General features: G+C 36.5%; 1 protein-coding gene across 2 annotated transcripts in view; it reads right to left on the reverse strand.

Moving 5' to 3' along the window:
* Positions 1–834: 834 nt before the first annotated feature.
* Positions 835–23496, reverse strand: part of PTPRK (protein tyrosine phosphatase receptor type K) — a 555842-nt gene continuing 533180 nt past the window's right edge. For both annotated transcript variants that reach the window (XM_034990587.1, XM_034990586.1), the window contains exons 19-30: positions 21597–21633; positions 20134–20231; positions 19601–19717; positions 16284–16438; positions 13810–13945; positions 13439–13588; positions 12423–12596; positions 9286–9417; positions 9015–9140; positions 6248–6411; positions 5589–5724; positions 835–2331 (exon numbers count right to left, since the gene is read on the reverse strand). In XM_034990587.1, coding sequence (XP_034846478.1) covers positions 2278–2331; positions 5589–5724; positions 6248–6411; positions 9015–9140; positions 9286–9417; positions 12423–12596; positions 13439–13588; positions 13810–13945; positions 16284–16438; positions 19601–19717; positions 20134–20231; positions 21597–21633 — 1479 coding nt within the window. In that variant the 3' untranslated portion in view covers positions 835–2277. The remainder of the gene's footprint in view (positions 2332–5588; positions 5725–6247; positions 6412–9014; positions 9141–9285; positions 9418–12422; positions 12597–13438; positions 13589–13809; positions 13946–16283; positions 16439–19600; positions 19718–20133; positions 20232–21596; positions 21634–23496) is intronic.

Genomic DNA, 23496 nt, shown 5'->3' on the forward strand with positions numbered 1-23496 from the left:
GGAGGAGCTTGTGGATTTTTTGTTAAATGCATCCATGTTTAAATGTAAATTAGTCTTTCTAGGAAAAGATAAAGTCTCTTTATCTAAATTCTTACTAATGGGGCGCCTGGGTGGCTCAGATGGTTAAGCGTCTGCCTTCGGCTCAGGTCATGATCCCAGCATCCTGGGATCGAGTCCCGCATCGGGCTCTCTGCTCCTTGGGAGCCTGCTTCTCCCTCTGCTTCTCTCTCTCTCTCTCTGTCTCTCATGAATAAATAAATAAAATCTTTAAAAAAAAAAATAAATTCTTACTAATGAAGGTCACAAATGTTCTAATAATGTACACAGGGAATGGAAGTTTGAAGATACCCATAATGAGACTTTATGAGAAAACCAATTAATGAGGAACAGTAAGAACGAGGTGCCCAATTTTCTTCGTCATGCCATTGGGGGAAGCAGTGTGTTTAGTGGAAGAGAATGAACTGCTAAATCAGACTCAGATTTGAATCTGTTGACAAATCATTTACTTTCTCATTAGCTTCAGTTGCAACATCTATAAAACAGGAATGATACTTATTTGTCAAGTTTGCTATAAGGAAGAAGTATGAAAATGTATATTACGTAAAAAAATAGTGACATACATATATAGCAACTAAAAAGAATTAAGTCAGTCCTCTGGCCTTTTCCCCCTCCATTTATCTGGACTGGTTGATATTCAATTAAAAAAAAAGTTATTAGTGCTTGGACATTCGTTTTACTTTTAATAGAATTTTTGGGGTCTACTAGTATCAGTGAGAAGAGGCTATTTATTTGGGAATGAAGGCATGGAAGTTAAGAGAAAATATGTGCAAACAATTGTTGTAATTATAAAAACTTTATTTCACTCTTACTTTAGTTAAATCTTTATAAGCACCATGTCATGTACTGGCAATCTAGGAGGAGGATACTGGAATGCTTTAGTCAATAACAAACTGCAAGCTGATGATGTGAAGTTACAGCTATATGGAGCATATGAACAAGACCACATTTAGAAAGGTTCACTTACAAATCCCACGACAATGCACAAACAGGAATCTGGCATCGATTTGTTCACACTTCCTATGGTCAGAACCCAAAGCTTGTGCATGTAAATATCAAAAGAAACACTCTATCATCTTGATGCTTTACAGTTTGCTAAAATTTGACTCTGAAAGCATAAATGTTGCCATTTTGTTTTCTTGACCAGTGCTTGCTCATAGGCTGACAAAATCAATTCCTTTAAAATTTAAACGATGCTTAAAGGGATGTTCAGCATTGCGCAAGTCATCAGCAAGGCCCTTGAATGTGTGCAATTCTCATGTATGATCACCAAACCATTATTTACCTAATGAAATTGTGAAAAATTACACATCTTCAGCAAAATGTTTTAATTTGGTCCTATATTAAAAGACCCAATTGCCAAGTGTTTTACATAAATTTAATTCACAAGCATGTACACAAGAGAATCACTATAAAGAACATCGCTTCCTGGTTTATGAATAAAAAGTTTATCCTCTACTTACACTAAAACATACAAAAAATAATCTACAAAAATCGTTTACAATTGATTTTAGTGAAAGAAAAAGCTTTCTTCAGAAAAGAAATGATTGTGTGGTGGTAGTATTTTAGCCATCAAAAAAGGAATGTAAGTAACCAATAAATATAATGTGCTTTCTCCATATAGACATATTTACAGTTGAGTCTTTGGCTTATGTTTTTTTTTTTTTTCCCTAAAAAGAACTTTAAATGATCCAGCTATCATTGCACATCAAAAGAAAATAAGCCAGTTATATATATTTATATATTTATATAGAGATCTGCTACACTGGAAACATATAAAAAATGAACTTTACTATGAATTTGCACAGCTTTTCTTACTTCTTCCTTAAAGAGTTAACATCTTTTATCTAAAAAAAAAGGGAGAAAAATGCCACATAGAAATTTGTTAATTCATGCAACGTGTGGTGGCTGTTCTACCAGAACCAGGCGAGAAAAAGCTGCATATTCACTGTACAAACACTGATAAGTTCTCATTTGAATCTGTTCTTATTAAATATAATTTATGTGGCACGAAATGTTGATGCTTTCGTACGGTAATAGAAACTAAGTCCTTTTTATTAAGATACACAACGTCATAAGAAAAATACTTTTACTTCTTGAATGTAAAAGCCTCCCACCCCCCACATTAAAATCTTTCTGCACAGGTGTAACAGGTACAAGAGCTGCTGGCTCAACAGATGAATGGGCTTCTGCGTGGACGGACTCTGAGATCTCAGCCAACTAAGAAGATTCCACGTACTCCAAAGCGACATCATAGCAGAAACGGTACTGCTCCTGGAAGAGGCGAACACATACAAGTTGAGAAAAGTTAAGAAAAAGGAGACTAATGGTGAACCACCACCCCCAACCGAACACCCAGCCACCGCTTAAAATTATTCAAGAATTACCCATTGGTTTTCCTATATGGAAGTTTAATTTCTGGGCATACATATTTTATGTCTGAGTCTAATGATTGCTGTTTAAGGAAAAGGGACTTGATGTAAAAAGATATATTATCTTTGCCTCATATTTTCTACTCAGTTTTTGAAAATCTCCAGTATTTTTTTTTATCCAATTGTAATAGTAAAACCTGATCATTACAGAAAAACTGCCCAGTGCAGAAAAATACAAGGAATCAGAAAAAAGTGTTCCATAATTCTACTACTAGAAACAATTATTGGTAAAATACTGCCTGAGTTTTGTTCTAGTCCTTTTATTTACTTTTTTTTATTTTTAAAGATTTTATTTATTTATTTGAGAGAGAGAATGAGATAGAGAGAGCATGAGAGGGGGGAGGGTCAGAGGGAGAAGCAGGCTCCCCGCCGAGCAGGGAGCCCAATGTGGGACTCGATCCCGGGACTCCAGGATCATGACCTGAGCCGAAGGCAGCCGCTTAACCAACTGAGCCACCCAGGCACCCCTGTTCTAGTCCTTTTAAAGGCATGGTTGAAATAATTACTTTAGAATAAATGTAATTACATACATAGATTTGAGAATATAAGTTTATATTTTATTTTCCTTTAACACTGTTATGTATCTTTTTCTTACGTTATTTAACATTTCTTTTCACACTACATAGAAGTCTAACATACAGATTTGCCTATTAGATTGTTTTTATTTTTTCTTTAATATAAATAAATGCTACAGTGAAATGTGCAAATATTCTTCTCCAAACTTCAGATATTTTTTCCTTAGCAGGACCAAAAACAAAACAAAACAAAAAACCAGTCATTTTAAACTACCATTCACAATTCCAAGTTTTTAATTTTTGATATAGCTTTTCATTCATCAGAGTATTTAAGTAAATTTTTCAAAAATGCTTAGTGGTTCTTAAGTTCTTTTAAGCTTATTATACCTGAAAATTTGTTTCTGCTGTCTTTATATATGTAAGACAACGTGGTTGACAAAGTTTGAGTTAAAACTGCTCTTCCTCTAAGTTCATCTATGTACTGCTCCATTATCAAGAATTTAGAAAAGATCAGATCGTATTACAAGTTATGACTTATAACGTGTCATTAAAAATTTCTCAACTCAGTCCAAGTGGGTAAAATTCAGGCTGGAATGGAGAACAGTCTAAAATGCATATTATTTCTAAAGAGAACTTTCAGGTGTCTCCAGCAATAAACTAGGGTAATAAAAACTTCCCCCAAGAGATCTTTATCAATCCTAGCCTTAATTATCAAGTAGGTGTGATTTAAATTAGCCTACCACTGTGGCAAGTGCATCTGAAGAGCCAAAAAGTGCCTGAAAACAGTTATGTCTCTTTAATCTGTCACTAGCAATTTTGTTTACACTCTTACCAAACTTGTCAGTTCAATTCAACAGCACACTGAACTCATCATTAACACTGATTAAACACAAATCAGAGGGTAGGTGTTCAGTCAGGATTAATGGGACATGAATGTAAACGTACATAGGAACTTTTTGGAAGGTTCTAGAATGGCTGCGTTTAACCAGAGATTTTCCCCCCCCTAAGTTATTGTAGGAAATCAGAGTTAAATGTGGAGGTAAGGGCGCCTGCGTGGCTCAGTTGGTTAAGCGACTGCCTTCGGCTCAGGTCATGATCCTGGAGTCCCGGGATCGAGTCCCACATCGGGCTCCCTGCTCAGCGGGGGGTCTGCTTCTCTCTCTGACCCTCTTCCCTCTTGTGCTCTCTGTCTCTCATTCTCTCTCTCAAATAAATAAATAAAATCTTTAAAAAATAAAATCTTTAAAAAAAAATGTGGAGGTGAAATTTGAATTCTGACACCAGAAGTGACCCCACTGATGAATTTAAAAAGATCTGATCTGAGACAGAGGTGGAGTTTACAGTAAGAAACCTTCAGACAGCAAAGAGTCAAAAGACATAACCACTACATTCTGTAAGAAGACTTGAGAGTTCTACCTCAAAAATCCTTCAAATCCACCCCCCTTTCTCTACCTCCATTGCCACAATACTCCAGTCAGCACCAACATCATCTTGTCCAGACAACAGCAGTAACCCAAGGGATGAGCTAGAGGAGGGGCGGCTTGAGGGGGCTTGTAGAAGGGGTTAACGTCTGTTATCACTTGTAAAAGTGAAACGGTATAAATGTAACTCTTCAGATTTTTGTCTCAGGAAGCAATGCACTTTTTGTGTGAACAATCCATGAGCAGGAAGTGGTGAGAATACTTTAAAGGTTTATTGAATTGCTCATTTTAGTTATCTGATCATCTTGATAAATGTAGGGCAAGCAACAATTTTGCCTTGGTTTTTCTGGTTTACCTTTGTGTGAACATAAACTACACAGCTGCTCCTGACCTTATCCCACCTTGCACATATGTGTAACCCACAGACATCTCTCTTTAGAAGTAAAATGTGCTCGAGGAGTTTAACTTTTCTTTCTTACTGTTCATACAGCTCCACCCAGATGAGCTCCCACCTACCCATTCCTATCGTCTCTTATTTTGTGAGCTGTGTTCTGAGTTTATGAGCCCTGGAAAATTCAGGTGGCATCATCTGAACCACTCGCTCTAACTGGTAAAAGTTGAAAACTGTCAATGAGGCCAGTTTAAAATTTATAATTTGACCAGAAATGAAGAAGAATTATAGGTAATGACTAAAATAAACTTCATTTGATGGTTAAGGACAGACATTAGGTGTCCAAAGTGCTGATACAGCTTAGGAATATATCCGTTGGATGAATGCTTTACCAGTTAACCTAGATGCTTTAAGAAATGAAAAATAGACAAGAATAAGGCCTAGACAGTGGAATTTATTCTTACTGTAAGAACTATTTACTAAAGTTTATTACAGCTAGTATGTATGGCCTATCACAGGAAAAAACCCCACAATTCTATACATTTCCCAAATCAAGTGAAAATAGTTTTCATCACGAACAGTTTCTGTGATATGTGATTAGGTTTATGTGGGTAGAGAGAGATACTCAGCAGTTTATCAGTTAGGCAGGAAAGTCCCCACAGAGACTCACTTACACATCCTATTCCCTTGGGTGTATGAAGTCAACCCAACGAGTAGGTTATGATTGTCTAATGTCCCTGCCCCCTGCTGTGTCTGAGACTCTGTGACTCACCGGGGCTTCCACCATGTTGGGCTTGCTGTTCCTCAGGGTCTTGACTGCATGGAACACATCCACCACGTTTTGCCGCTTCACCATTTCAACAACAATGCCTATAGCACAGAACATACCACTTCGCCCACCACCATTTCTGGAAGCAAAGAAAGCCAAGGCATTTTAGATAGCAGCTTTTAGTCACCAGAGGTCACACAATCTTGTAGGTTGAGGAAATGAAAACATGATCTTCATTTTCTTTCCATTTTGTATTAATTTTGCTCCATTTGTACGCATGTATGTGTAGATGGTAGAGCGCAGGGACACGTGAGGATGACGTTAGCTCTGCAGCTTATGCTTAGGAACAGGCTGGAGGCACAGGCTGCTGCGACTTCGATCCCTCGAAATTTTGGTACATTTGAACGCTGTGTACATCAGAAAAGTGGTTCCAAGTAGTGTTCGAAAGAGTTTAAATCATATGATAACTATATAATAATGGATGTTTAAAAAATCTGAAAACGGAAATTAGAGACTCAGGAGACAGGAAGACTATTTGGAAATGCTCTCTGTGGCGATCCCTAAGATGTGAGCTGAGTACTCTTTAACGTGGAAAATAGGAAGGCTGGTGAGGAAGTGAGCACCAGGGCCCCCACGCGGCCCAGCCGAGGCGCCATACTCACAAGCAGTGGATGATGGTTCGGCCCTCCCCTTCCTCGCATTCCTCCTGCCATTTTTCCACCTGCAGTATCAGTTTCAAAAATGACCGTTTGGAGCCTGGCACTTCTCGGTGAGAGGCCCACCCTAGATACTGGAACTGCTGTACCATCAGATAACCTTCTTGTGGCTGTAGAGGGAAGAGCATTTTTCTGTAAATAAGTTGGGACTCGAATTTTTACTAAAAAGTGAAGATGAATACATGTTTACACCATGACATAAATGCCATTTATGCTGGAGTGAGTCTAGCTGGTAAGTCCAAAATATGTACATACTAGTACAGAAACATTCTAAGTTACAGAAGCAAGAAACATGAGAATTACCTTTATATAAGCTTCTCCCTCACACCCCATATCCAATAATCAAGCACACACCTTAAATAACTTTCAAATTCTTCTCCTCTTTATCATGGCTGACATCATTGCATTGGCCCAATCACCAATTATGATAATTGCTTCCTAGTTGGTCTCCTTGAATAAACTTTGATCTCCTTCCAAACCATTTTTACTGCAGCATCATGATTATTTTGAAATGCAAATATGATCTTGTCATTCCCCTGCTTTAATGGCTTCCAAATGATCTTACATAAAATCCAAATTGCTGCAGTGGCTTAAAAATTTCTACACGATATGGCTCCACTTCCTTCCCCAACCTTCCCTTTACTATACCACATTATTACACATTGGCCTTCTATTAGTCCATTCATTAAGTCATTTCTTGCCTGGGGAACTTTGCACAAACTCTCCATTTGGCCTCACAGATCTCCTTGTTTGTGCCTCTCAATCCCAAAACACCGTGATCAATTTGTCTTGGGTTTGCCTGGGACTCTTCTGGTCTTTGAACTGAAACTCGTTGTGTCCTGGAAAACCTCTCTGTCCTGTGAACACCAGGATAGTTGGTTCTCCTACCCCAAATAGCTCCTACCGATTCTTCAAATTGTGCCTCAAAGATCATTACCCCAGTGAAGTCTTCTCTAGTCACCCAGCTATGTCAGATCACCCACTCTGGATTTCGTCCTTTTTCTCTAAAATTTCTCATATTTGTAAATAAATGGTTATACAATGACTTGTTCAGTGCTTATCTTCCCTGATAAAATACAAGTTCTTTAAAGATGAGGAAATCTCTCTCTTTCTCCCCTAAACTCTGTGTCACTAGAACCTAGCAGAATACTGTCCAAAGAATAGTACTGTTAAATGAATGAACCAAAACATTAAGGCCTCATAAGAAAATGTTAAGAAAGTATTTGCAATACATGATAAGCTGTATCATAGCCATCAGATTTGAATTTCCACCTGGCAAGGGCTCCTGCATCACAAGGACCTACTAGAACAACACCCAACTTCTCATTGGTGCATATTAAACATCTCATGAAGTGCACGATATTAACTAAGACTAGAAATAGAAAAAGAAATCGTGCACTAATAAGAACCAGAACACCAAACATAGGGGAAGATAAATAAACAAATATGCCGACGAAAAAACACAGATTTCAGTTCCCATCCTTAGAATATTTTTCATATAAACAGCTCAATAAAAAGACAAGTCTTACTTTCTGAGTTTAGTGCTATGGTTTCTCGGCTAAAATATTACTAGAACCATAATGGAACAGATGTGCAGACATAATGAGATTCCACTTAAATTAACATCTAAGATATGCATGGATATTATGACATGATTTGAAGTTATCCTTTTTTTCTCCACTGAAATGAGCGACAGAATTGGCTATGACTATATCCTCTGCTTATAGTTATACATATAGACTTATTAACCAGAAACACATATAGCCATTTTGATATGAAAACACTGGAACATGACAATCTGAATCACACACTTAAAATTATATACATACATAAAGCTGGTGCACTAAAAACAGAGTAAATCTCTTTAAAAAGAGTAATTCCATGGAAGCTACTAATGATTTCTTTTCAAATTCTGTTTGCTATTTGGCTACACAACCTAAACAGTTTTTATTAGCACCTTTTTTTTTTTTTTTTTTTTTTTTTTGCTTTTTTGGAGGACAGACCCCAGACTTAATTTTATCATTTAGTGTAAAATATATGAAGGCTCAAGGAAAGAAAGATTTCTGAGAAACACAGCTGCTCCTTTGCTCCTGGGAAAAGGGGTACCAGTGCTGGTTCTACAATTCTGGGCAAAGCCAGATCCTGGGACATTCAGCAAGATGAAATTACAGGTGAAAGAGATTCAATGATGGCTGTGATTTACCTTTTCCCCTCATGTGTGGGGTTCTCCCTTGTATGCAATAGTGACATGGAATCTTTCTATAATGGCTGATCCGACAAATCCCTTCCTCCTGAGGTAAAGCCTTTTAGTTATCATCATTATTATTATGTACTTATTTTTCAATCATATGCCTCTTCTGGGCTGGATATCAATACTAATAAAACATGTAGTTGACCTTGATGAAAGTCCACATATGCGCAGAGATCAGGCTCAGACCATCAAACTCAGTTGAGTCAGTGCATCTGAATTTAGTTTCTGATGTAATACATTAAGTAACTGACCAGGATAGCCAGCTTCCTGCATTTCTAAGCAGAAATGTTTTTGGGAATGCATTTTTCTTCTAATACTAAGGTATAAGATGATTACTACCTTTGGGACTGATTACGTAACACCTATTAACTCCACTCTTCCTGTTGTCTGATTGGAATGATACCCCAACATGGTTATGTTCAGTTGCTCTGGATCAGCTCACGTAAAATATTAATGACTTACTCTTGTTAGATTGCATATCCTAAAAATCCGGTTTATCACATCACAGTCCATTGAACAAGACATACACTCCACTTGGATGGGGCCATATCGCAACATCCCTTCCTCTGGCCAGTACTGAGGACACCCCTAGATGATGAATGTTTTTGGGGGAAAAAAAACAAAATGAGCATTATTTTTCTCCAATGAGGGTAGTATGAAGCGGATTTTAACATCTTATTACTACTTCATTAGGTTGTGTATGAGTACACAGAAGCAACGCCCAGCCATTAACCTGGGACAAGTCGACTTCGTTCAACATCACGATGGACGTACAGCCATAATCGTACACTAATCTCCAGAAGTCTTTCACAGTGTTTGGCAGAGGGTATTGTGTGACAATGAAAGCAGCTGGTTGCCTGTAACTCTGTGAAGAAACAAGGTAGATGGGAAAACATGAGAACTTAAAATGAATGATCAGTCGTACAAGCCAATTCAACGCATCTCAAGGTAGGACCAGGTAAGGTGTAACAGCCCCACGTGGAGAGGGAGCCGGACGCTGCCTAAGCCATGGAATAAGAGATTTGGGCCACTGGAATGTACTGGAGCCACTACTTTGTCAATCTGATGGCAGGGCTTCAAAGTCTCAACAGCAATTCAAGTTTTACTTTGCTGAGAGAAGTAAATATAGGCCAAAAACAAAAGAAGAAACTAAAGAACTTCTTAAGGTTAAGATCCTCCATGAGGTACCTGTGGGCTCTTTCAGTTTTTCAAAGGTAATCAATCTGAGAGGCTGAAGGCACAAAATTCCCTGGTGTGTATGTAGGTATATCTGTGTCCCTATCTATCTTTCATCTATCTATCTATCTATCTATCATCTATCTATCTTCTATCATCTATCTATCTTCTATCATTTATCAACATCTATCAACATATACATATATTATATATATTTATATATATTTCAATATTGTGTATTATATCTATATTTATATATAGATATAAATCTGATTCATATCTATATATGAAACTGCTGGGTTCTCTTCCATTTCAAGTAAGAAAAACCACATATGCCTCATACTTGTGTGCTTTTACATTATATGGATATTATCAGCACATTCTGCTCATCTTGCAGGCCCATTCCAGTTTCCTGGGCATTTCTAATGTACATTCATGGTCAGAATGACAGTTTCAATCACTTAAGATTTTTCTTAAAGTAAAATGCACTTCTTGGCTCCACCTATAAGGGAATGGCTCCTTTTTTTACCAAGTGCCCCCTGACTGGGACATGACACATTATCTCCATCCAGAAGGAGAGAGTATACTCATGTGACCTGGGCAATGTGTCATTCTGCAGACTAATGATCTATATTTCTATGTATTAAATAGTTTGTAAAAAAATGACTAGACAGTTGCCTGAGATAGATTTCCTTCATGCTGATAAAATTGTCAGTGATCCCCTAACTCATTTGTATCATTTAACTCTTTTAGTTTTTCAAGTGTCTTAACATCAGTGTAGAAACATATTCTTGAACATTGATCTTATCGCCATTTGGGAAATGCTGCTAACCATGGCATTCAGCTCCATGGAAGACAGTGGGATAAATCTGAGTGCTGACAGTTCAAATGGCTGTTTCTAAATGACCTCAAGCCTCACAGAGTTACACCTGCCTCTGAGGTGAGTGTCTCCTAAGAAAGTATGAAGCCTCATGAAAAAGGGTCAGAAGAATAACTTTCCTTCCAATCACATGTCTGTTCCATGGGAAGGCAAGCTATTTACTCAGTTTTTGAGTCACAGGGGAGGGGAGATGAATAAGATGATGTGAGGGACACAGGTGCTTTCCTAGATCTTTCCTCGGTAAGGACAAGAGCACATCTGAGGCTTTGAAATCACAGAATCCTTGGCCTTGCCTCCTAATGCTTCACAATCATAGCACAAGGGTACAGAACACTGAGGATGTTGCTAGAGGGTAGAGGGAGTGGGGAGTGCTGACCAGTGAGCTCTGTTCTTACAAGACAAACCAAACCTAACTTTTCTGAGGCCCCAACTACCACTACTGAATCCACCGGACGGTCTCAATTATGAAATGTATCTATGTTGAATCATAGGGAATTAAGCAGAGAGTAGAAACAGGTAGAGAACAAGGTTCAGTCTTCCTGTTGACTAGAAATCAAACTGGAAATGAAGAAAAATTTGACAGCAATTGATGCCAAAGACAAAAAATGCCTCAGACCTATGCCTCATCAATCTCTTTCCTAACAGTATTTTCTTCTTCCCTTTTCCACACAGCCTTTTAAAATTCTAAATCTAGACTCAGAAACAAAAGGTCTTGTGTGTTTTCTCTGTATTTAGTGTATTTGTCTTTCCAGACAATTAAAATGGGAAGAAAAAGATAACAATGAGGATTAGGTGTGATTTCAGTGGATGTGATTAATGACAAGGCAAGATTCTGGTCATAGCAAGAATGGGAACTTTTCACTTGAGCTTGTCTTTAGACTATTCTGCTCTGCAACATAAAAAGAGCAAAGTGACTGGCTAAAAGACTAGTCTCAGAAGTAGAAAGTAGGCTTTCTAGGTCTCTACTATCAGGAGCTAATTTTCGAAAACACAATAGGAGCAACAATGCAGAAAGCTTCATTATTAGTCACACAGGCATGGACCCTGACTTCTAATTTCTCCTGGCTATGGTTCTACAGATGAAAAGGCAAAACCTAGAAATGTTTACAAATGACGATGATGAGCTGTTTAAAAGGATTCTGAACGTGGAGAGCCTTCTTGCTTCTTTCCAAGGTAACCCAGCAAGGTAGCCAAGGACTGACTTAAAACTCTCTCCCTATGTTGTTCTGTCTATGGGACGCTAACCTGCTGAGGATATGCTCTACCACTTACACTCTGTGATGGTTGGAGTGGGGCAAGACAGTTTTTTCATTAACGATGGATGTATTAACATGTATCCTCGGTGCCTTCTCCTAGTTATTTATAAAGGGTCTCTAATAATTATTGGCCAGTAAAACAAGTTAGCCATAAATTACTGGAACATTAAATGCCAGAGATAAAGATTTCCCAAATTAACACAACTTCTGTAAGATAAGGCATTATGTGTCTTCAAAAATTCATTCCTCACCTAACATTCAAAATACATAAGCATGATTTTCTTTTCTGAAAATAATTAAGATGGAAAATATGACCTGCAGGTATTTCCTGTACAGAATATAATAACTGACAACCAAGCTCCAAACTTACAATGGGGCCTAAAACTTAGAGTTCCTAAGAATCCCTGTAGGGGAAATTCAAAGTCATTCTCAAAAAAAAAATTTCCAAGTTTCCTTTCTAGGCCCTGTTAATTTTCTTGAAAAGAAAACCAGCCGGTGTTCACCATATCACGTAGCTTTTCATGACACTTCACACTAACAAAGACAGCAGTCTCTTACGTCCATAAGAGCAGCATTGATGTAGTTACTACTCTCCCCATCAATTGTAATTAAAAAAGGCAGACATCTGTCAGGTGGCAGCATGTCCATAAAACGATTCTTGTCATGATTCCTTGGCAGGCACGCTATACTGCAGTCTTCAGCTTGTAGTCGAGGGGTGACTGAATTCAAAGTCTAAAAAGAAAAGGGAACCTAGGTTAAAAGCAAGTGACCCATTTAATAGCACAGAACAGATCCATCAAGTATCTGGGAGGCCAAGTACAAAGGGAAGGATTTGTACAAGGCGATGGCATTTGCCATGATGACAGGCTGATAGACTTAGTTAAAGCTAATGAAGCCTGAGAAGTGACAAAGAAACAATATACACATTGTTCACTGTGTTTCCTAAAAGGAAAAGGGAAGCCAAAAACCGTCGCTACCTGCAAAAGGCACTGCCTAACCAAAGAAAACAGAAGTAGAGCGGCCCATAACGATGACCCATCATCAAAGTTGGAAACTATCATCTGTAGTAACATTTTGGCATGCCATATTTGAAAACAGGGTAGAACAACCTAGAAAGAGCACTGCACAAAGGATCAAAGTATTAGGTGTCCAGAGCTACTCTTGACTTCACATTCACACACCTTCAGGGATGTTTTAAGGGCAGTGAAAACATTTGGGGTTATTTAGAGACAATGTTTAGTACAAACTTCAGCTATTATTATTAATGCGCTTGATCTCACCTTGTGAGTGACACAGAAGGTTAAAATCCGCAAGTCTGCATAAAAAAAGGTTGTAAACACACACAAACCACCACCAAGTTTGACTTTTATGATACCCTTCCCCATACTCTTCCCTGAGTCTGAACTCATTTTGCAGATATGAGCTCATTAATACAATAGTAATATGTATAATGAAAGAGACAGGGTCAAAAGTTATAAGTTTGACCTGAAAGACCTTCCTTAGAGGAATTAATAATGCCCAGAACACACTGTAATAAGTTGCTCATAAAAGGAGCTCCAGAAATAAGTAAATACCTGGAATTCATCTTTGAGATGTGAAGAGTTAGTCTGCGAGTCTATTCTAATCATATCAAAATAGGCAGCTTTAAATTCACAGACAGGTATGGCAGTTTCTCCACATAAACAGGCTTCTAAAATGGCATCATGAATAAAAATGTACTGTTCCTAAGAAAGAAAAAAAAATCAAACTATTTTAATAAAAATCTTTTGTCATCAAAGGTAGAGAATACAAAGAATTTTCTCTATGTAGAAACATTAATAATGATATCAATATTTTCCTATATGACTTGATGAGGTAATACTGATTCTATGTGAAAAACATTGTTTTTGATAAATGTTGGAAAACAAAAAAAAAGCCATCAGAGATCAATCAACAAGCAGCATACCTCTGTCTGGACCATATTGATACGACGAGATCTTAAGGCTTTGACACAGTTGTAGATGTCAACAACACCCTCTCTTTCAGCCATGTCCAGCATGATGTCGATCACAATGTAACAGCCAGTTCGTCCAGCACCAGCACTGAAAAAAATTAAACAAATCTAAAGAATTGAAAGACGTATGTTCTTGCAATCTTATTAAATAAAGATCCTTTCAACTGTCAGATAGGTGGAATCAAATTGATTTAACAAACTGCAAGATGTAATTTGTATGTTATATAGAACACTTATTTAATGTACAAATAACTTCATGTAGAGTATTTGCTTTGGTGCAAAATGAAGACTGCAGCATGAGTTTGAAATTAAAATGATAAACTTTGTATATCAAATTGTGTTTTACAAATAACGTATATATGTTGTTCAAGTTCCACAGCTCTCATACAAGTCTTCATTCTTTGGAAATCTAGTGCACGTGATTTTAAGCTCATAGAATTGGCCAAGGGGTGGATTTGTGCTTTAAGATTTAACCTCAAAAATATTCTTACTCATATACTTGTGGGTCCTCTGGCAAAATGCAAGAATGCTGGCTCACTGTTTTAGTCTGACAGACTCTTGTAAATACCAAGGCAAAGAAAATTAATTCCAAAACATTTACTGGGAAATCTGAGGAGTCACAATTCAGAGGAAGTGCTAATGGTGACGGTGGGGAGGGAAATGGTGGTTATCAATGAGGAGAAGGCCAATAGTAGAAAGAATATTTGGTGATCTGAAGGAAAAATGAAAATGAATAGTTAGGTATAGAATATAATTCTTAACAGGTCACAAAGATAGCCAGTATCTTACTGTATTTAATTCAGTCATTGAATCTTAACATACCACTGATTGTTTTACCTCTTGGGAATGTTTCTTCAATTTTTAAAAAAGATTTATTTATCTATTTTAGAGAGAGAGAATGTGAGGGGGAGGGCAGACAAAGAGGGAGAATCTCAGAGACTGCTGAGCGGGGAGCCCCATGTGAGGCTCGATCTCATGACCCTGAGATCATGACCTGAGCCCAAATTAAGAGTTGGACCCTTAACTGACTGAGCCACCCAGGCAGCTCTCTTCAATTTTATATATAAAAATCAACAGTGCAAATAAGATATAGCTGGGGATTTGGGGGAGGGGGGAATTTCACTTGGTAGTCAGCTTCCTCTTTTTTATAAATTCACAGATATCTGAGTATAAGTGAAAAATGACACTTCTTGTTTCAAGAGAGTATCTGAGAATCTTGGAGCACTTACGAAGCAAGCAAATCATAGGAAAGTAAACCTCTATGATAAGTCAAGACACTCCTGAATTGAAAACCCATTTATCTCATTTTCTAAATGCATAAATTGGCTATTAACATTCTTTCTTTGTTGTCCAGATTTGGTCACTTCTCTTAAACACACTGTTCTTTAAGAAATGTAAGTAAAAGATATTGTGGGTATCTCTCTCTCTTTCCTTTTTTTTCCTTTTTCTTCTGCCTACCATCTTCTCAATCACTGTTCCCAGGGCTTGAGACAGGAAAGCAACTGAAGAGTACATCAGATTTCCTGAGGAGGACTGAACTGAAGATTTTTTTTCAGCGTACACAGTATCTGATCCTTATGGGATGCCTTACTTTTATGTCAGTCTCTGTGCTGTTTTCCCTCTTCCATATGTGGTCATTTAAATTCTGAATAGGTCGGATTTTCAGAAAAAAAAAAAAAATGCTTAAGTACAACCTATTATGTAGCTTGGAGGGGATGGTATTTGAGAATGGTGTGCAGCATTTAGGAAAAGCTTTTCAGATTCAGTACATATTTTTCTGTTCACATCTCAAAATGAGGCCATGTAATTTGCTTTTAGTGTCTCTGAATGCATGTTTTAAGAGGAGTTTCTAATCAGAAGGAAGCCTGGATATAATGTTCACATTTTTCTGGCATATATTTGCTGGATCTCACTGATGTAGTTTTTAAGGTCCTCTGATGGATGGCTCTTTTTTTTTTTTTTTTTAAATTCTTAAATAGCTGTTTTATAGCACAAATTCTTGCAATTTAGGCCATTTAGTAACTCTGTATGTCTCAAATTTAGTTTTAAAAGCTGGGTTTCTATTGGGAATTTACTAGATTGGCAAGAAATCTCTATTTTAACCTCCCATTCCATACAATATGGGATTTGCAAAAGTGATAGGAAAAAAAAAAAAAAACAAACCCAAACACAGATGTTGCCGCTAAAAGACAGAGTTTCCACACACCCATTTGTGAACAACACTACACACATTAGGATGAATGTATTTATTTTTTAAGTTTCTATTTTATATCCTCCTTAGAGCTAACTTTTTTTTTTTTTAACCTTCCCTGTAATACATGTAAGCCGGAACCTTGTAAGCGTGGACTAGTTTTGTGCTTGAAGGCCTCGTCTTCTTTAAAAAAGCTGGCTGTATACAAGTCCAGAGCGTCTGGTCCAGCACTCACCTGCAATGCACAACGATGGGGCCGGCACTGGGAGGGTTGGAGAACTTCACTCGCCGGATAAAGGAAAGAAGGCCCGTGGCATGGTATGGTACTCCGTGGTCAGGCCAGCCGGTGAAATGGAACTGTTTCACTTCACGGATCTCATTGTAGCCCCTCTGTGCAAACATGTAAACAAGTGTTTTCAAAAGAGCCCAAGTAGGTGGCACCTGGGTGGCTCAGTCATTAAGCGTCTGCCTTCGGCTCAGGTCATGATCCCAGGGTCCTGGGATCGAGCCCTGCGTCGGGCTCCCAGCTCCGCGGGAAGCCCACTTCTCCCTCTCCCACTCCCCCTGCTTGTGTTCCTCTCTCGCTGTGTCTCTCTCTGTCAAATAAATAAACAAAATCTTAAAAAAAAAAAAAGAGAGACCAAATAAAGCCATTCAACACCAGTCACAGGCACTAGACCTGGTTGACAATGAAAAAAATAAAAAATGAAGAATCTATCAAAGACCAGGCTTTTTTTGAAAAAGGATGCTAGCCTGACACAGTCGAGGAACTTACCTTTCTTGTCAGATACCTGCCAAAGAAAGACAATGAGAAGTCTTGCTCAGTTCTTTAACTCTGTGTAAATTTTTATTTACCTTGACAGTTTGTTCCTTACTTAGAATGACAGCACAGAAAATTATTAGGAGAAAAGGGAAAAAAACAGGAAAGCTAAAATGCTGCCCTGTTGACCCGAGGCACTGAGTTTTCGAGGGGTAAATAAAAGCAACTTTCTGGCTTCTCACCTCAAAAAGATTTTAATGCCTTGCTTATCCATGTTGAAAATGGTTTTGCAGGGATTTTCCAGGACAGTGCTACTTCAGATTGTTTCGTAAAAATATAGAGACAACTAAACTGTTCTTTGGGCAAACGATTTTTCCTAATTCTGAGAAATAATGCAGCAGCGAGTATTATTTATAGTAACAAAAGTACAAAATGAAAGGGAAGCATCATTTGTAATGCCGCTTTCCTATTGGGTTAATTTAAGAGAACTTTTAAATGCACACTTCAAAACTTTTCCCTTTTGGTTAAAGAAGCCTGTAGATTGTGTTGGCACAGCTTAGAGAGCTTACATAGAATGTTACGGAGTTTATTTTTAAGAATCCACATTTGTAGCCCCCAAATCCCCACAGTAATCTATATAATTCCAGTGGCACTATGAGCTATCTGTGGTATCTCCATCTCACTTGTTCAATCAGAACGGGGAGAAAAATGTCAGGAAATAAATGAACCAAATTGAGAAAGTTTAGATTCTGTCCTATAGAGATAGACCAACCAATAGCACCAAAGCCAGTGATCAGGTCTTATTATTCTTTCTAGATCTAGTCCCTACATAATACCCTACACAAAGTAGGGCTCAACATATAATTATAATAATGACAATGATAAACACTCTCATGGAATCATACAAATAGAAAAATCTCTTTCTTTACTACTTTTCAAGTCAACTCCAGTGAGGAAGATCATAAATTGTTCTAAGACCTGATTTCAGATAGTTACCTCCCCTCCTCCATATTAATTCTTTTACTGGAGGTGCTTGCTCTAAGAGCCTTGTTCTTTTTAGTAAACTTCAGTAAAGAGTTCTTTTTAATATCTGGCAAGGCATGTTCCCTTACTGCTCTTTCTATTTAAATTTTCCTATGTAATTTTCAAATACATGGTTTTCAAAAAAACCAAACTACTCTTTTCCAGTTCTTAATAGCAAGAAGTCAAATTAAAAATAAAAATCCAATGATGTTCCAATTAGTATGACATTAACTACAGAAAGTGGTATTAATATAAAACATTTCCATTCTGGGCCATGGTGCATGTCTCCACTTACTGATTCACATCATATTTTATGTTACATATATTTTAATACACTTTTGAGAATTTAGTCACTTAGGACCTATATCTCTGTTGAATTTATTCCTAGATACTTTAAAATTTTTTTATTATTGTGAAAGAGATTTTGTAATGTCTACTACTGTTTCCTGCTAATATACAGAAAAGCTATCACTTATGAATATTTATCTCGAATTAGCCACTTCAATGATTAGTAGTTCCATTTTAAAATATTTCTAGTTTTCTTGGTATAAGATAATTTCATGTTAAAATAATCTTATCTTTTCTAACAGTTAAGCAATTTATTCCTTTTGTTGTCTTATTTCATTTACTAGAACTTCCCCAAATTGAATACTAGTGAGACTGATTATCCACATCACACTCCTGATTACATAGCAATACCTTTAGGGTTTTCACTCCTTAATATGCATGCTATTAGTTACTGTTGAAGGAGAGAGAAAGAGAGAGAGATTTAAAAAAAGACAGAGAGGCAAGGCCCCTGGGTGGCTCAGTCAGTTGAGTGTCCACCTTCGGCTCAGGTCATGATCCCGGAACTCCGCTCAGTGGGGAGTCTGCTTCTCCCTCTGCCCCTCACCCTGCTTGTGCTCTCTCTCTCTCACTCTCTCTGTCTCTCTCTCAAATAAAGAAATAAAATCATTAAAAAAAAGAGAGAGAGAAGAGCTTGAGAGAGTGCTATCTTTACCTGGTTATGTCATCACAGTTATGCTAGCTTTTAAAATATATTTAGCTGGTTTTAATGGTATTCTATGGTCTAAACAATTTTATTAACATACGTATCAACTGTTCTCTAAAAGCTAAAGAAGCCTCAACTATAAGACCATAGTGAAATTTCACTGGTAAATTTTAAGATTCTATTTTCTTCTATCATCTGTTCAGGTTTCTAAGTCTTCTTGGGTCACATTTTGAGAATCAGTATTTACTCTACTAAATATAAGGGTATTTAGACTAAAATCTCTGTCTCTAAGTTTATATGTAATTTTTTTTATTGCTTTCCTAACAGCAAGTATAACTGCAGTTATATCTTTTTTGTGTTTTCTAATATTGCGTAGTTTTGACTGCCCTCATTTAGAACTGACAGCGGTTTAGCTCTTTTATTGATCTTTTCAAGGAACTAGCTTTTTGATCTCATTTATTCTTTTTTGTTGGTTTTTGGTTTATATTTAATTTTTCTTTTGTTCTTTTGATTTTCTCTGATTTTCTAGTTTTGTGATTTTTTCACATGATTCTAGACCACCTTTCAAAATAGAAATCATTTAATACGTATTTAATATGTATCCCAAGGTTCACAAACATGCCTGGCACATGGCATGCTCTTGAATAAATATTTGTGGAATGAATGAATGGATGGATAGATTCTATAGCATCATCAAAACAAATCTTGATGGGGACTTCAGGAGAAAAAAAAGTTTCAATAAACATATTTTAAATAAAGAGAATTTTAGGGTACTTACCCTTTCCAGGGTGAATGTCCTAACTACATATTCAGCAAGGGGCTCCATTTCCACACAAGTTACTTTGAAGTCACCATAAACTTCAGTATCATCAGGCCAATACTTGTAGCATTTAACCTAAATGACAGAAAGGGTATATAAAGTGGGCCTGAATACACATTAACCAAGATGATTTATTTCCAGTAGTAACTCTTTAGGTTACAGTAAAAATATAGTTAAAGAAAAACTATGTATGAGATAAAAGAATCTATTACACAATAAATAGAAAAACTTTGTGTAGTCTCATTATAATATATAAGCCCTATGATGCTATTAGAATCTAGTATAAAATCAGAGTTTCTTTCATTACTCAATAAAGAAGTCAAATAATTTCTTAGCCACCAAAGGTCCACTGAGGAGCACTCAATTGAAATGCTATGCCTATGGATTTTTAAAACAACTGAATGAGATTCTATTTTAAGTGTGTTATGTATAGCTACTCAACTTATACTCATGTTTTGTGAACAAGAAAAAAAAATCTTGTTTTCTCTTACCCGGCCAACCTCAACTAAATTTGTAACCATCACAATGCAGGCAGACTGTTCTTGCCAGATCATTCTCCAGAAATCATATACTGTTTCATGAACTGGGCCTTTGAAGAAATTAATTTGAATATTATATTATCAGAGAAATTTTGTGGTTAGAAGAAATAAGTGGTAAGAAGTATGCATAAGGTACAAATAAAAGTAAACTAAATAAGCCAAAAAATAATTTTAAAGGTTTAACACAAAATGTCACTGAAATTACTTAAATTCAGTTTGTATCTAAATTCACACTATAGCAAAAACATAGGCATATGTAACTTTTTTTTTTTCTATTTACCTTCTATACTTCCCATGTAGAAGAAGATATCAGATTCTAGGTATCAGAAGATGCCTAGATTCTAGGGTACTTATAGCTGTCACTAAGTTAATTTGATGTATCTTCAAATATATGTTAAAAATAGGAAGTCTTATTCCACTATCAACCAAACAGCATATATTACCAAGTAAATATACCCACATCGTTTATAAAACAGTGCATGTTTAGGGGTTAATGAAGAAACAGCATACATATACGCACACATCCCAACCTTATATCATCACCTCCAGACTGCTAACGCATCTACTGGGTTATACTCTACTCAGTGCCACAAGCAAACAAACCTAGAGTATTGTTCACCATGGATGATCTTTAACTTTAAAGAGCTTACAATTCAACTCAGTTAATCCAAAGACATGTGAAAATACTCAGAAAATGGTCTCTGTCAAAACAGCAAACAGAGCTTCTGCTTCACTTCCCTCTTTTAAGAAATAAATAGATAGGCAGGTTTCTCTTCTGATGGCCAGTGGTCAATATGGAGAGACAACTAAAGATGTTTTAGGATGCTCTTATTCCCCAGTGTGCCACTCTAACAAGATTTCTCTGCCTTTTTCTTATTTTCTACACAGAATGAACTTGATGGAGTTCCCTTTAGCCCTTCGTTTTGTCTGTCTTGACTTGTAAAAAATTTGCTGGAAGACAGTCTAACATCTCATTGTAACAATATCAGTCTTGGGTAATACTCCATTCCAGGACCACAGACCTTGCTACCAAAAAACGGGCAACTTATCCAAGGTGAGACCTCGCTTGCTTTCATCGAAAGTAATTCCTGTGTCCAGCACTATTAGCTAGTGTACTCTGGGACATCCGAATACCAAAACCCAAACCACAAATCAGCAGCTTCTCTTTTATTTTAATTAAAAAATAAAGTGAGCTTTAATTTATACGTATTTTACACAGATAAAACAACTTGTATTATACAAATGAATAAAGAGCGGTCTCAGATGATCTGATCTTTTTTTCAGTTAAGTCAGATAAAAATGGCAAAAAAAAAAAAAAAACCAAACAAACCACAAAACCATAAACCAGACCAATACCATATGGATGAAAAAGCAACTTTGGTTGCTCTAGAACATTTAAAAAGGTCATGTTTTACCTTGAGTTGCAATGTAGTGGCTTGGTCTCTGGTAGCCCTAAAATAGGAGAACAAATTGGTTATCATTTTACATCAGTATCAGAAATAAATGAATGAAGGCATAAAAAGATGAAGACAACCACCTGTTAAGATTAAGTTATAGTAAAAAGTCCAGAAATGAGTAGTGAACTCAGAGTTCACTTCTCAAACCTAGGTTATCTGAAAGGTAAACATAAAACAAAAATTAAATGTTTTAAGGGCTCCGATTAGAATATGTATTGCATAATTGAGTTTTGTTTGCTAGGGAATAACCTTGTAGATATTGTTTGGTTTTACTAAAATGTTTATGCCTTCATGTTAATCTTTAGTCATTCATTCCTGGCAAATGGTGTTCAAAAATATTAATTCTCATCTTATCATCCAAAAGTACAACACACTGCATTACAAATGGACAACGACATATTAGAACCATAAAAAAATAACAGAACATTCCAATGTTAGAGCTGGACAATGCATGTGTGCATTAAGTCAAAGTCCTGCTGAGCTATTTTAGAGAATATTCCTGTACTATAATATGTTCAGGAATCTGCCAAAACTATTTTGTGTGTGCTGATAATATTAGTTCACACACACATAATTACAGGTACACACATATATAGGGAAAGAAGAGTTTTAAATAAAATACATCTAATCCTGAACAAAAAATTTAGCACTTTTTTCTTTTTAGTGTGCCAAGAGCTTTAGGTGGTTAAACATTTAATACTGTTTCAACAAAGAAATTATTCCTGATAAGAAATAAGTTGTTAGTTGCTCTCAATTGATTTGAATTCCGGTACATCATGAGTAGCACAACTGTTAACGGTATAACAGGGTTAAGCTTCGAATTTGTTTTGTATGTATCAAAGGACCTCAGCAAAAGCCTGTGGTACAATTTGTCCACATTTGGTATGGGCAACTCGATGTGCATATAAATGCACATAAACTGAGATCTCCAATCTAAAACTTAACAGGCTGAGCAGCATACTGCTGCCAATTTGGAAGTTTTCTATTTCTTCTTATACCAAATAGTACAATTTTTCATGGACAAATTTTTTCCAAGCTCTGTAAGCATTTCATCTCCCATTTTTCATGAAAAATTTACCAATTACAGAAGAGTCTTAAGTGTAATAAACTAACGGGAAAGAGAACATTATGGAATTGTGTAGTAATCAGCCAAAATACACTGGGGTCTTAACAGAACGACTGGATAACAACACAGTCTCATTTAGAACACAGTTTTACCATATGAACCATAAAGTAGTAGTATAACAAGGCTCCAGTGTATATGTCTTGGCAGAAAACCAAGGTTAAACTGAATAGGTAAGAACAAGTACAAATTTGTCCCAAAACTGTTGAATTTTTTATTCTAAAGAGTGGACCATTAGCTTAGCTTTCTCTTTTGAGATGTCTGATAAATTTAAAATATCAAATGAGAGTCAAATGATGATCAGAATTTTTACCAATATACTCAGAGACTATGTAATAAAATTAATTAATCCAAAGATATCAGTGATGACAGTTCACAAAGTAACTATAAAACATGAATTTAATAAATGTGACAGAGGTCATTTCCTATTTATGGAAATTAGACAAAGTCAGGGCCTAATTTTCATGTTTTATATAACTATAAATGTGTACAACATACATGCTGCAATATTTGATACTTCTATCTTTTGCCTTCCAATTAATGCATGTCTTTAACTGATTAATCTCAGCACACCTAGGACTGAATTATTTAAAAATAGCGGATGTTTCATGAGTGCTTTGTATGTGCTAGGTATTGTGCTGAATGTTCAACATGCATTACTTTATTTAATTCTCATAATAAACGAAGAGGTTCGTACTATTATTATTATCCCCATGGTACAGAGAAGAAAATTGA

This window comes from Mirounga leonina, unplaced genomic scaffold, assembly GCF_011800145.1.
Source record: "Mirounga leonina isolate KUSES-001 unplaced genomic scaffold, KU_Mleo_1.0 Mir_53, whole genome shotgun sequence".
NCBI classification, from domain to species: Eukaryota; Metazoa; Chordata; class Mammalia; order Carnivora; family Phocidae; genus Mirounga; species Mirounga leonina.